At 51.4% G+C, this 13,492-nt stretch overlaps 1 protein-coding gene across 4 annotated transcripts in view; it reads right to left on the bottom strand.

The window, feature by feature from the left end:
- Window positions 1–56: 56 nt before the first annotated feature.
- cenpe (centromere protein E) overlaps window positions 57–13,492 on the bottom strand; it is a 29,679-nt gene continuing 16,243 nt past the window's right edge. For 2 of the 4 annotated variants that reach the window (XM_084483768.1, XM_084483766.1), the window contains 15 exons: window positions 13,301–13,381; window positions 13,061–13,144; window positions 12,735–12,920; window positions 12,577–12,639; window positions 11,305–12,483; window positions 9,313–9,507; window positions 8,512–8,706; window positions 7,776–7,988; window positions 7,167–7,373; window positions 6,019–6,177; window positions 5,181–5,293; window positions 4,988–5,085; window positions 3,440–3,575; window positions 2,863–3,257; window positions 57–991 (listed from right to left, as the gene is read on the bottom strand). In XM_084483768.1, coding sequence (XP_084339894.1) covers window positions 912–991; window positions 2,863–3,257; window positions 3,440–3,575; window positions 4,988–5,085; window positions 5,181–5,293; window positions 6,019–6,177; window positions 7,167–7,373; window positions 7,776–7,988; window positions 8,512–8,706; window positions 9,313–9,507; window positions 11,305–12,483; window positions 12,577–12,639; window positions 12,735–12,920; window positions 13,061–13,144; window positions 13,301–13,381 — 3,384 coding nt within the window. In that variant the 3' untranslated portion in view covers window positions 57–911. The remainder of the gene's footprint in view (window positions 992–2,862; window positions 3,258–3,439; window positions 3,576–4,987; window positions 5,086–5,180; window positions 5,294–6,018; window positions 6,178–7,166; window positions 7,374–7,775; window positions 7,989–8,511; window positions 8,707–9,312; window positions 9,508–11,304; window positions 12,484–12,576; window positions 12,640–12,734; window positions 12,921–13,060; window positions 13,145–13,300; window positions 13,382–13,492) is intronic. The other 2 variants (XM_084483767.1, XM_084483769.1) reach the window with 2 other exon arrangements.

The following is a 13,492-nucleotide window of genomic DNA, read 5'->3' on the forward strand; positions in this document are numbered from 1 at the left end:
ATAAAGCGTGAAACCTTTTTACTTGTTTTTTATTTGTTCTTATTATACATTCGTGATCCACGGGACTCAAGTTCAAGTTCTTGAACTTCTAAATCTGTCAAATGCCAAAAAATTAAAAGGCAGTATTATATCCATCCTTGCTGGCAATGAAATTATTGTGTTCCAAGCTCTTAACAATGCAGGTAATAAGATGACCAAGCCCAATTTAAAACTAAAGTATTCACAAAACAGATAAGAGTTTTAACTAAAGTATTACAAAAATCATATAGAAAGTATTCAAGGCTACATAAAAGCAAAATCAATGCTTATTCCATCACCATGTTTACATTTTTACATTTAGGGCATTTAGCAGACGCTTTTATCCAAAGCAACCTACAACGGTTAACACACACCGACGGCGGAGTCAACCACGCAGGGCGACAGCCAGCTCGTCAGGAGCAGTGAGGGTTAAGCGTCTCGCTCAGGGACACACCGACACTAGGAGGAGCCGGGGATCGAACTAGCAACCTTCCGGTTACAAGTTCCTTCTCCTCAGGCGATCAGGCCAATGGTGTGGTCCGCTGTTGTCCTCCTGTGAGTGGCCCCACTCTTGTACAGAATGTCATAAAGTGCATTTCACAACTGAAAACAGACTTTCAATTTCCCATTCTGAAGCAATCGACAAACCAGCTCTGGGAACCGTCCTTCGTTCATGTATATCGTCATGTCATTATGAGTAATGCTCATCAGTACATTATCAGTACACGCCGTCAAAGAAGATTTTCGGTTACGACACACAATGAAGTTTTCTGAATCGGAATCTGAATTCTTTATTGGTTTAATTTAAATATTTTAAGACTACTTAAAAGTATAAAACAAAAGTACAGAACAGGAACAGAGCAGAACATGGCTGAGAAGGTGTTTCAAAGTCCTCATTGAGTGTTGCACATCTCCTCCTGCTTTGGAGAGAGAGGCCACATCTCCTCTCTGGGCTCCACGCTAGACAAAGCATCTGGAAAACAAAAACGAAGATTACAGCCTGGAAACAAAGATACAAGTTCATGTCTGACCCAAAGGTGAAGGTTAAAGTCTCAAAGATATATGGAAATGAAAGTCCTGAAAACAAGATGAAGTTTAAGGCCCAGTTCCATTCCTCTCCCCTTAACAAGAACACTTGCTTTGAGTGCCCTTAGCTGCAAGTCAGCTCCCGAGCTGGCTAGCGTTCAAGGGTTGATTTTAAGGGAAAAACAGCACCCTTGCTCCCCTAAGTATTGGGACACCCTACCCCTTTGCGGGAACGCGCAAAATCTAGGGTTAGGGCTCAAATCTAGGGTTAGGGGGAGAATTGGGACAGGGCCTAAGTCTGAAAAGAAGATGAGAGTTCTGCACCATATTAGTGGTTGCATGACGATTCCCTTTTAAAGTCTGAAGACAAAGTAGAGTTAAAGGAGGTGTGCAGGGACAGGAGCTCATGTTGTACAACGGCTGACATGATGCCTCCTGATCCAATGAAAGGTGTCCCTTTAACACCACACACACCCACACCCACACAGTGAACACACACACACACACACACACACACACACACACACACACACACACACACACACACACACACACACACACACACACACACACACACACACACACACACACACACACATTACCCTCTTCTATAGTCTCAGAGTCGTCGTCCATGTTTAATTGAGCAGAAAAAATATCTGATTAAAGAAAAAAAATGAAAACATCATGTTCTGAGGAACTCCAAACAGACCAGACCCAGTATACCCAGTACAAACTGAGCCAGGATAAACAGACCCAGTATATCCACTATCAACAGACCCAGTACAAACAGAACCAGTATACCCAGTACAAACTGACCCAGTAAACCCAGTATAAACAGACCCAGTACAAATGGAGCCAGTATAAACAGACCCAGTATAAGCAGAAGCAGACCCAGTAAAAACAGACTGACTATAAGCAGACCCAGTATAAATAGATGGTTCAGACAGACCCAGTATAAGCAGACCCCGTATACCCAGTGTAAACAGACCCAGTATACCCAGTGTAAACAGACCCAGTATACCCAGTGTAAACAGCCCCAGTACACCCAGTGTAAACAGACCCAGTATACCCAGTGTAAACAGACCCAGTATACCCAGTGTAAACAGACCCAGTACACCCAGTGTAAACAGACCCAGTATACCCAGTGTAAACAGACCCAGTATACCCAGTGTAAACAGACCCAGTACACCCAGTGTAATATACCCAGTGTAAACAGCCCCAGTACACCCAGTGTAAACAGACCCAGTACACCCAGTGTAAACAGCCCCAGTACACCCAGTGTAAACAGACCCAGTATACCCAGTGTAAACAGACCCAGTATACCCAGTGTAAACAGACCCAGTACACCCAGTGTAATATACCCAGTGTAAACAGCCCCAGTACACCCAGTGTAAACAGACCCAGTACACCCAGTGTAAACAGACCCAGTACACCCAGTGTAAACAGACCCAGTGTAAACAGACCCAGTATACCCAGTGTAAACAGCCCCAGTACACCCAGTGTAAACAGCCCCAGTACACCCAGTGTAAACAGACCCAGTACACCCAGTGTAAACAGACCCAGTGTAAACAGACCCAGTACACCCAGTGTAAACAGACCCAGTACACCCAGTGTAAACAGACCCAGTGTAAACAGACCCAGTACACCCAGTGTAAACAGACCCAGTATACCCAGTGTAAACAGCCCCAGTACACCCAGTGTAAACAGACCCAGTACACCCAGTGTAAACAGACCCAGTACACCCAGTGTAAACAGACCCAGTGTAAACAGCCCCAGTACACCCAGTGTAAACAGCCCGGTGGAGGGCGGTGAACCCACCTGGGTCGAGGCCCATTTTGGAGTTATCAAAGAACTGCTTGGGCCGGCGGAGGCCGGCGCCGAGGGTGGACCCCAAGAACCCAGTGGAGTCCAGGCCGGCGGTCTTGTTGGGGTCCGGGACGTTGGCCGGAGACTCCAGGACCCTCCGCGGGGAGTCCTCCCCCCCCCCACCCCGCCGCGGGGAGTCCAGGGCCTTCTGGAACCTCTTGGGGGAGCTGAAGAAGCGCGAGGATTCGGAGGCGGCGGGGTCCGGCCTCTTCTTGGAGGGCGTGGCGGGCGCCGGCGAGCGGGGCCGCTCCGCCCGGGTCTTCCCCTTCAGGGTCACGGCCCTGGACCTCCACTTGGAGATCTCCGCCTGGTGGCTGCTGATCTCCGCCTTCTGGCTGGACACCAGACTGGAGGGGAGAGAGCCGTAGTCAGGGTCTACAGACTGTAGGAGGGGGGTCTACAGACTGTAGGAGGGGGTCTACAGACTGTAGGAGGAGGGTCTACAGACTGTAGGAGGGGGTCTACAGACTGTAGGAGGGGGTCTACAGACTGTAGGAGGGGGGGGTCTAGTGGGGACAGCAGGCCTCACCTCTGCAGCTCGGTGACCTTCAGCTGCAGCAGGCGGATCTCCTCGTCCAGCTTGGCCCGCTCCAGGGAGCCGCTGGTCTGGACGTTGGCGCCCTGGGGGTTGGTGAGCCGGCAGAACAGGTCCTCGCCCTGCAGGACTACAGCGTGACCTCACCCAGTCAGTACAGGACCACAGCGTGACCTCACCCAGTCAGTACAGGACCACAGCGTGACCCCACCCAGTCAGTACAGGACCACAGCGTGACCTCACCCAGTCAGTACAGGACCACAGCGTGACCTCACCCAGTCAGTACAGGACCACAGCGTGACCCCACCCAGTCAGTACAGGACCACAGCGTGACCTCACCCAGTCAGTACAGGACCACAGCGTGACCCCACCCAGTCAGTACAGGACCACAGCGTGACCTCACCCAGTCAGTACAGGACCACAGCGTGACCTCACCCAGTCAGTACAGGACCACAGCGTGACCCCACCCAGTCAGTACAGGACCACAGCGTGACCCCACCCAGTCAGTACAGGACCACAGCGTGACCTCACCCAGTCAGTACAGGACCACAGCGTGACCTCACCCAGTCAGTACAGGACCACAGCGTGACCCCACCCAGTCAGTACAGGACCACAGCGTGACCCCACCCAGTCAGTACAGGACCACAGCGTGACCTCACCCAGTCAGTACAGGACCACAGCGTGACCTCACCCAGTCAGTACAGGACCACAGCGTGACCCCACCCAGTCAGTACAGGACCACAGCGTGACCTCACCCAGTCAGTACAGGACCACAGCGTGACCTCACCCAGTCAGTACAGGACCACAGCGTGACCCCACCCAGTCAGTACAGGACCACAGCGTGACCCCACCCAGTCAGTACAGGACCACAGCGTGACCCCACCCAGTCAGTACAGGACCACAGCGTGACCCCACCCAGTCAGTACAGGACCACAGCGTGACCTCACCCAGTCAGTACAGGACCACAGCGTGACCTCACCCAGTCAGTACAGGACCACAGCGTGACCTCACCCAGTCAGTACAGGACCACAGCGTGACCTCACCCAGTCAGTACATGAAGGGGTGATGTCATGATGAAGGGGTGATGTCATGATGAAGGGTGATGTCATGATGTCATGATGAAGGGTGCGGTCATGATGAAGGGGTGGTGTCATGATGAAGGGTGAGGTCATGATGAAGGGGTGCGGTCATGATGAAGGGGTGATGTCATGATGAAGGGGTGAGGTCATGATGAAGGGGTGATGTCATGATGAAGGGGTGGTGTCATGCTGAAGGGGTGGTGTCATGATGAAGGGGTGAGGTCATGCTGAAGGGGTGGTGTCATGATGAAGGGGTGAGGTCATGCTGAAGGGGTGATGTCATGATGAAGGGGTGATGTCATGATGAAGGGTGATGTCATGATGAAGGGGTGGTGTCATGCTGAAGGGGTGATGTCATGATGAAGGGGTGAGGTCATGCTGAAGGGTGATGTCATGATGTCATGATGAAGGGGTGATGTCATGATGAAGGGGTGATGTCACGATGAAGGGGTGAGGTTCTTACAGGACTCCTGCTGCTCCGGCTGGGATTTCCTCAGCGTCTCTCGGAGCTTCCTCAGAGACTCCTCCTTGACGTTCAGCCGACTGCTCAGACTCTTCACCCTGCGACCCAAACACAGCGACACGTGACCGTCTGACTAACCCCCGCCCGCTCCTTAATGCGATGTGGTGTACGGTCAGCAGAAGAGGGGCCTCACTCGTTCTGGTGTTTGCTGGTGGCTGCGGTGACCTCCACCTCCAACTCCAGCACCTTGCCCCGGAGCGCCTCCAGCTCCAGGACACTAGGGGGCGCCTGCATCCGGGCCTGGGCCTGACAACACAACCACACCCATGATCCATGTACTACTGAAAGGATCACTAGTTACATACAATACACAGACTCCTGTGTAGAGCTAGAGGTGATAGACTGACCTCTATAGTACAGTGTAGAGCTAGAGGTGATAGACTGACCTCTATAGTACAGTGTAGAGCTAGAGGTGATAGACTGACCTCTATAGTGCAGTGTAGAGCTAGAGGTGACAGACTGCCCTCTATAGTGCAGTGTAGAGCTAGAGGTGATAGACTGACCTCTATAGTACAGTGTAGAGCTAGAGGTGATAGACTGCCCTCTATAGTACAGTGTAGAGCTAGAGGTGATAGATTGACCTCTATTGTACAGTGTAGAGCTAGAGGTGATAGACTGACCTCTATAGTGCAATGTAGAGCTAGAGGTGATAGACTGCCCTCTATAGTGCAGTGTAGAGCTAGAGGTGATAAACTGACCTCTATAGTACAGTGTAGAGCTAGAGGTGATAGATTGACCTCTATTGTACAGTGTAGAGCTAGAGGTGATAGACTGACCTCTATAGTGCAATGTAGAGCTAGAGGTGATAGACTGCCCTCTATAGTGCAGTGTAGAGCTAGAGGTGATAGACTGACCTCTATAGTACAGTGTAGAGCTAGAGGTGATAGATTGACCTCTATAGTACAGTGTAGAGCTAGCGGTGATAGACTGACCTCTATAGTACAGTGTAGCGCTAGAGGTGACAGACTGACCTCCTCTGACAGTCGCAGCTTGCTCCTGAGGGTGCTGACGGCCGTCTCCCTGTCGTGGATCTTGGCGCAGGCGTCCTGCAGCTCCGTCTGCAGCAGCTGGGTGGTCCTCTTGTTGATGGTCAGCCGCTCACTGGACCTCAGCTGGGCCTCCTCCAGCGCCTGGAGACACCCAGGCAGATACATCACTAGACCAGCACCTAGAGCAGCACCCACTAGAGCAGCACCTAGAGCAGCACCCACTACACCAGCACCTAGAGCAGCACCCACTACAACAGCACCTAGAGCAGCACCCACTACACCAGCACCTAGAGCAGCACCTAGAGCAGCACCCACTACACCAGCACCTAGAGCAGCACCCACTACACCAGCACCTAGAGCAGCAGCACCTAGAGCAGCACCCACTACACCAGCACCTAGAGCAGCACCCACTACAACAGCACCTAGAGCAGCACCCACTACACCAGCACCTAGAGCAGCACCACCTAGAGCAGCACCCACTACAGCAGCACCTAGAGCAGCACCCACTACAACAGCACCTAGAGCAGCACCCACTACACCAGCACCTAGAGCAGCACCCACTACAACAGCACCTAGAGCAGCACCCACTACACCAGCACCTAGAGCAGCACCCACTACACCAGCACCTAGAGCAGCAGTCACTACACCAGCACCTAGAGCAGCACCCACTAGAGCAGCAGCACCTAGAGCAGCACCCACTACACCAGCACCTAGAGCAGCAGTCACTACACCAGCACCTAGAGCAGCACCCACTAGAGCAGCAGCACCTAGAGCAGCAGTCACTACAACAGCACCTAGAGCAGCACCCACTACATCAGCACCTAGAGCAGCACCCACTAGAGCAGCACCTAGAGCAGCACCCACTACAACAGCACCCACTAGAGCAGCACCTAGAGCAGCACCCACTAGAGCAGCACCCACTACAACAGCACCTAGAGCAGCACCCACTAGAGCAGCACCCACTACAACAGCACCTAGAGCAGCAGCACCCACTACACCAGCACCTGCTTCTGTGGGCGGAGGTGACCTACTGTGAGCTGGTTCTGTGGGCAGAGGTGACCTACTGTGAGCCGGTTCTGTGGGCGGAGGTGACCTACTGTGAGCCGGTTCTGTGGGCGGAGGTGACCTACTGTGAGCTGGTTCTGGGAGCTGTGCAGCTGCAGGAGGAGCTTCTGGTTGTCACTGAGAAGCTGCAGCTGGTCCGGCTTCAGGGGAGAGTTGTCCAGAGCCTGCAGCAGGGTGGAGGTCTTACTCCTCTCCTCATCCAACCCATCGCCGGCCTCGTCACGCAGCACCTGCAGCTCCTTCCAAACTCCTCCCTGAGCTTCTCGTATAAGCTGTAAGTCAAGACGTACTTTAGAGTGGTGCATTGGGTGTTATATCATGTCTCTGACCTGTAGTGTTATGTTATAACATGTCTGAGACCTGTAGTGTTATGTTATAACATGTCTCTGACCTGTAGTGTTATGTTATAACATGTCTCTGACCTGTATTGTTGTTATATCATGTCTCTGACCTGTATTGTTATGTTATATCATGTCTCTGATCTGTAGTGTTAGGTTAAAACATGTCTGAGACCTGTAGTGTTATGTTATAACATGTCTCTGACCTGTAGTGTTAGGTTATGGTATATATCTGACCTGGAGAGTGTTAGGTTATGGTATATCTCTGACCTGGAGAGTGTTAGGTTATGGTATATCTCTGACCTGGAGAGTGTTAGGTTATGGTATATCTCTGACCTGGAGAGTGTTGGTACTGAGTTGAGCAGCAGTGGCAGAGCGTTCCACCTCAGCAGTCAGGAGGTCCTCCACTGTGCGGAGGTCTATGGGCGTGTGGCTACAGGCCTCCCTCAGAGCCTCCAGGAAGTGACCCATCTCCCCCAGCTGAGCTGCCATGCTACTGGGCACGGACCCCAGGCTCTGCTCCAACCCCTCCAGCAAGGACCACATTCTCTGAAACACAGAACACGGTACAGCGGTCAGCATGGGAAAGAGCCAGCTCAGGGTTAAGAGCCAGCTCAGAGGTAAGAGCCAGCTCAGAGGCAAGAGCCAGCTCAGAGGCAAGAGCCAGCTCAGAGGCAAGAGCCAGCTCAGAGGCAAGAGCCAGCTCAGATGTAAGAGCCAGCTCAGAGGCAAGAGCCAGCTCAGAGGCAAGAGCCAGCTCAGAGGCAAGAGCCAGCTCAGAGGCAAGAGCCAGCTCAGAGGCAAGAGCCAGCTCAGAGGCAAGAGCCAGCTCAGAGGTAAGAGCCAGCTCAGAGGCAAGAGCCAGCTCAGAGGCAAGAGCCAGCTCAGAGGCAAGAGCCAGCTCAGGGATAAGAACACGAGACTAATCCGAACTTCTCCAATGAGCTGGTCTAGTGTCTCTCCAAGACACGAGACACACTCTTTATCTGATATCTTTCCTTGGTGTGTCGGCGCAGTTTTACCAGAGAAAAACAGCTCCTTGCGTCGTGACAGGAACAGTACCGGGCCTCACCTGCAGGTGGAGCTCCCTGCGGTCCAGCAGTGTAGGGAGTCTGCGTTCCCATTGGGCGTGGAGGTCGTCGTCGGGGGTAACGGGGGCGCTCAGCAGGACGTCCTGCAACCGTCGCTGCTCCAGCACCTCCAGGTCGCCGCGCACCAGGTCTGCCACGAGGCGATGGTAGTCGCCAGCGCAGCCCGTCAGCAGCCGCTGGGGAGACGGCAAGACACTGCGTTAGCTTCACCCTGACTAGCATTCAGTTAGCATCACCCTGTCCAGCATTCTGTTAGCTTCACCCTGACTAGCATTCAGTTAGCATCACCCTGACTAGCATTCAGTTAGCATTCTGTTAGCTTCACCCTGTCCAGCATTCAGTTAGCATTCTCCAGTCTAGCATTCAGTTAGCATTCTCCAGTCTAGCATTCAGTTAGCATTCTCCAGTCCAGCATTCCGTTAGCATTCTCCTGTCTAGCATTCCGTTAGCATTCTCCTGTCCAGCATTCCGTTAGCATTCTCCTGTCTAGCATTCCGTTAGCATCGGGCTGTCTAGCATTCCGTTAGCATCGGTCTGTCTAGCATTCCGTTGGCATCGGGCTGTCTAGCATTTCGTTAGCATCGGGCTGTCTAGCATTTCGTTGGCATCGGGCTGTCTAGCATTCCGTTGGCATCGGGCTGTCTAGCATTCCGTTGGCATCGGGCTGTCTAGCATTCCGTTAGCATCGGGCTGTCTAGCATTCCGTTGGCATCGGGCTGTCTACGATATGGAGAGAGGAGAGACAGACGGACAGCGAGAGGTGGCAGAGACAGGACTCCCACCATGGTGTCGGCCAGACCCCGGTTGGCCTGAAGGTTGTTCCTCATGATCTGGTTGTAGACCCTGAGGAGGGCCTTGGGGAGGGCGGCGTGGTGCTGGTCCCTGACCACAGAGATATCCAGTATGGTCTGGTCCAGTGGAGCCATGCTGTGAGCGCGACATCTGGAGATGAACAGCTGGAAGCTCTCTGCGGACTCCTGGGGAGAGACAGTGAACACCCTCCTGGTCAAAACCTGACTGGTGAACACCCTACTGTCTATGTAGTTTATGTTACTCCTGTCTGGGTAGTTTGTTAGTAATGTCTGGGTAGTTTGTGTTAGTACTGTCTGGGTAGTTTGTGTTAGTACTGTCTGGGTAGTTTGTTAGTACTGTCTGGGTAGTTTGTTAGTACTGTCTGGGTAGTTTGTTAGTACTGTCTGGGTAGTTTGTTAGTACTGTCTGGGTAGTTTGTTAGTACTGTCTATGTAGTTTGTTAGTACTGTCTATGTAGTTTATGTTAGTACTGTCTATGTAGTTTATGTTAGTACTGTCTATGTAGTTTATGTTAGTACTGTCTATGTAGTTTATGTTAGTACTGTCTATGTAGTTTATGTTAGTACTGTCTATGTAGTTTATGTTAGTACTGTCTATGTAGTTTATGTTAGTACTGTCTATGTAGTGTTTGTTAGTACTGTCTGGGTAGTTTGTTAGTACTGTCTATGTAGTTTGTTAGTACTGTCTATGTAGTTTATGTTAGTACTGTCTATGTAGTTTATGTTAGTACTGTCTATGTAGTTTATGTTAGTACTGTCTATGTAGTTTATGTTAGTACTGTCTATGTAGTTTATGTTAGTACTGTCTATGTAGTTTATGTTAGTACTGTCTGGGTAGTTTGTGTTAGTACTGTCTGGGTAGTTTGTGTTAGTACTGTCTGGGTAGTTTGTGTTAGTACTGTCTGGGTAGTTTGTGTTAGTACTGTCTGGGTAGTTTGTGTTAGTACTGTCTGGGTAGTTTGTGTTAGTACTGTCTGGGTAGTTTGTGTTAGTACTGTCTGGGTAGTTTGTGTTAGTACTGTCTATGTAGTTTGTGTTAGTACTGTCTATGTAGTTTGTGTTAGTACTGTCTATGTAGTTTGTGTTAGTACTGTCTGGGTAGTTTGTGTTAGTACTGTCTGGGTAGTTTGTGTTAGTACTGTCTGGGTAGTTTGTGTTAGTACTGTCTGGGTAGTTTGTGTTAGTACTGTCTGGGTAGTTTGTGTTAGTACTGTCTGGGTAGTTTGTGTTAGTACTGTCTGGGTAGTTTGTGTTAGTACTGTCTGGGTAGTTTGTGTTAGTACTGTCTGGGTAGTTTGTGTTAGTACTGTCTGGGTAGTTTGTGTTAGTACTGTCTGGGTAGTTTGTGTTAGTACTGTCTGGGTAGTTTGTGTTAGTACTGTCTGGGTAGTTTGTGTTAGTACTGTCTGGGTAGTTTGTGTTAGTACTGTCTGGGTAGTTTGTGTTAGTACTGTCTGGGTAGTTTGTGTTAGTACTGTCTGGGTAGTTTGTGTTAGTACTGTCTGGGTAGTTTGTGTTAGTACTGTCTGGGTAGTTTGTGTTAGTACTGTCTGGGTAGTTTGTGTTAGTACTGTCTGGGTAGTTTGTGTTAGTACTGTCTGGGTAGTTTGTGTTAGTACTGTCTGGGTAGTTTGTGTTAGTACTGTCTGGGTAGTTTATGTTAGTACTGTCTGGGTAGTTTATGTTAGTACTGTCTGGGTAGTCTGTGTTAGTACTGTCTGGGTAGTTTATGTTAGTACTGTCTGGGTAGTTTATGTTAGTACTGTCTGGGTAGTTTATGTTAGTACTGTCTGGGTAGTCTATGTTAGTACTGTCTGGGTAGTCTATGTTAGTACTGTCTGGGTAGTTTATGTTAGTACTGTCTGGGTAGTTTATGTTAGCTAGTGGTGACCCTACTTTAATGGACTAACACTAAAAATGCAAATTTGGGAAAAAGTCGATGTGTGTGGGTGTTTACAGCACCTTCAGGCGTCTGGTGGTGTCCTCCTCCGCCCTCCGTGTCCCCACCTCCTGCAGTCCAGTCTTCTCCTCCTGCAGTCCAGTCTTCTCCTCCTCCATACGGGCCAACGCCTCCTGCAGTCCAGTCTTCTCCTCCTCCATATGGACCAACTTCTCCTGGAGACCAGTCTTCTCCTTGTCCAAACGGTTCACCACCTCCTGTAGTCCAGTCTTCTCCTCCTCCATACGGGACAACTCCTCCTGTAGTCCAGTCTTCTCTCTTCCGGTGTTGGCAACTTCCTCCTGGAAGGTTCTTCTCTTCTCTGCCCTCTCCTCCAGGAAAGTCCTCTTCTCCTCCTCCATACCGACCAACTCCTCCTGTAGTCCAGTCTTCTCCTCCTGTAGTCCAGTCTTCTCCTCCTCCATACGGGACAACTCCTCCTGCAGTCCAGTCTTCTCCTCCTGTAGTCCAGTCTTCTCCTCCTCCATACGGGACAACTCCTCCTGTAGTCCAGTCTTCTCCTCCTCCATACGGGCCAACGCCTCCTGCAGTCCAGTCTTCTCCTCCTCCACAAAGGCCAACTTCTCCTGGAGACCAGTCTTCTCCTCCTCCATACGGGACAACTCCTCCTGCAGTCCAGTCTTCTCCTCCTGTAGTCCAGTCTTCTCCTCCTCCATACGGGCCAACTTCTCCTGCAGTCCAGTCTTCTCCTCCTCCACAAAGGCCAACTCCTCCTGGAGTCCAGTCTTCTCCTTCTCCATACGGGCCAACTCCTCCTGTAGTCCAGTCTTCTCCTCCTCCATACGGGACAACTCCTCCTGGAGTCCAGTCTTCTCTCTTCCGGTGTTGGCAACTTCCTCCTGGAAGGTTCTTCTCTTCTCTGCCCTCTCCTCCAGGGAAGTCCTCTTCTCCTCCTCCATACGGACCAACTCCTCCTGTAGTCCAGTCTTCTCCTCCTCCATACGGGACAACTCCTCCTGCAGTCCAGTCTTCTCCTCCTCCATACGGGACAACTCCTCCTGCAGTCCAGCCTTCTCCTCCTGTAGTCCAGTCTTCTCCTCCTCCATACGGGCCAACTCCTCCTGCAGTCCAGTCTTCTCCTCCTGCAGTCCAGTCTTCTCCTCCTCCATACGGGCCAGCGCCTCCTGGAGATCACTCCTCTGCGTCCTGATTTTGGTCAGCTGTTCCTCCAGCTGCTGGATCTGCAGGAGGAATAGGAAGAAGTAAGAAGGAGTAAAAGAAGGCTGAGGATGGGAGACCAGAGACCAGAATAGGCGGTATGGTGCTGGACCGACCTGCTGTGCAAGGAGATCCTCTTTCGTCTGGTTGTCAGCCCTTTGCTCCAGATTGACCTGCTCCTGGGTAGAGGAGATCGGGAGGAACAGCGCATTAAGAGGACACAATCGGTGAATAAAACCATTTTTAACGTTCCGGTTGATGCTTGAAGTGGTACCATGTGGACTTTGTCCTGAGTCCTCTCCTCTCTCAGGGCCTCCAGGAGCGCCCGCAGCTGCTCCCTCTCCAGGCTGAGCGCAGACACCTCAGACACCAGCCTCTCCACCTCCTCCCTATCGCCGACGGAGCTCCGACTGTCCCTCTCTGACCTCACCGACTCCAGCTCCTCGTTGAGTGCCTTCACCTACCACAGAGGGAGATGTTTGACAACAGCACTGAAGCATCAACTGAAGAAGCAGCATTTCTTTGTACGCCACGTTGATGTATAAACCTGCCTGACGGAAGGCTGATCACAACAGAATGTCAGAGAACATGAGCGCTCACCTTCTCCATGCTGAGCTGGACCTCTCTCTCCAAGCGGTCCTTCTCTTCAGTAACGGACTCTAGTGTCCCTTGGAGGTCGTCCATCTGTTGGCCACCACAAGACACACGGAACTCAGACTTTTAAAAGAGCCTCCCTGTGAAAGATCGGGTTGGACCACAGCCACTCCCTCGCAGTGCAAGCATGCAACGTTTGAAAACATTACAGTTTGACCATTTAGAGGGTCCAGATTCAGGACTCACCCTGTAGTGGTCCACTGATCCCAGCTCATCGCTCAGCGAGGGCTGCTGGCCGACTCCAGGCTGCTGCTGCTGCTGCAGCATCTGGGCCGGGGACAAAGACTGATCAACTACCTGCACAGCCTCCCATGACCACCGTGTTGACGTCCTGCTGGGCCATGCACTCATGTAACAGAGTAATGCTTCAGATGCTGT

The sequence above is a fragment of the Micromesistius poutassou genome (assembly GCF_964030765.1).
Source record: "Micromesistius poutassou genome assembly, chromosome: 19".
NCBI classification, from domain to species: domain Eukaryota; kingdom Metazoa; phylum Chordata; class Actinopteri; order Gadiformes; family Gadidae; genus Micromesistius; species Micromesistius poutassou.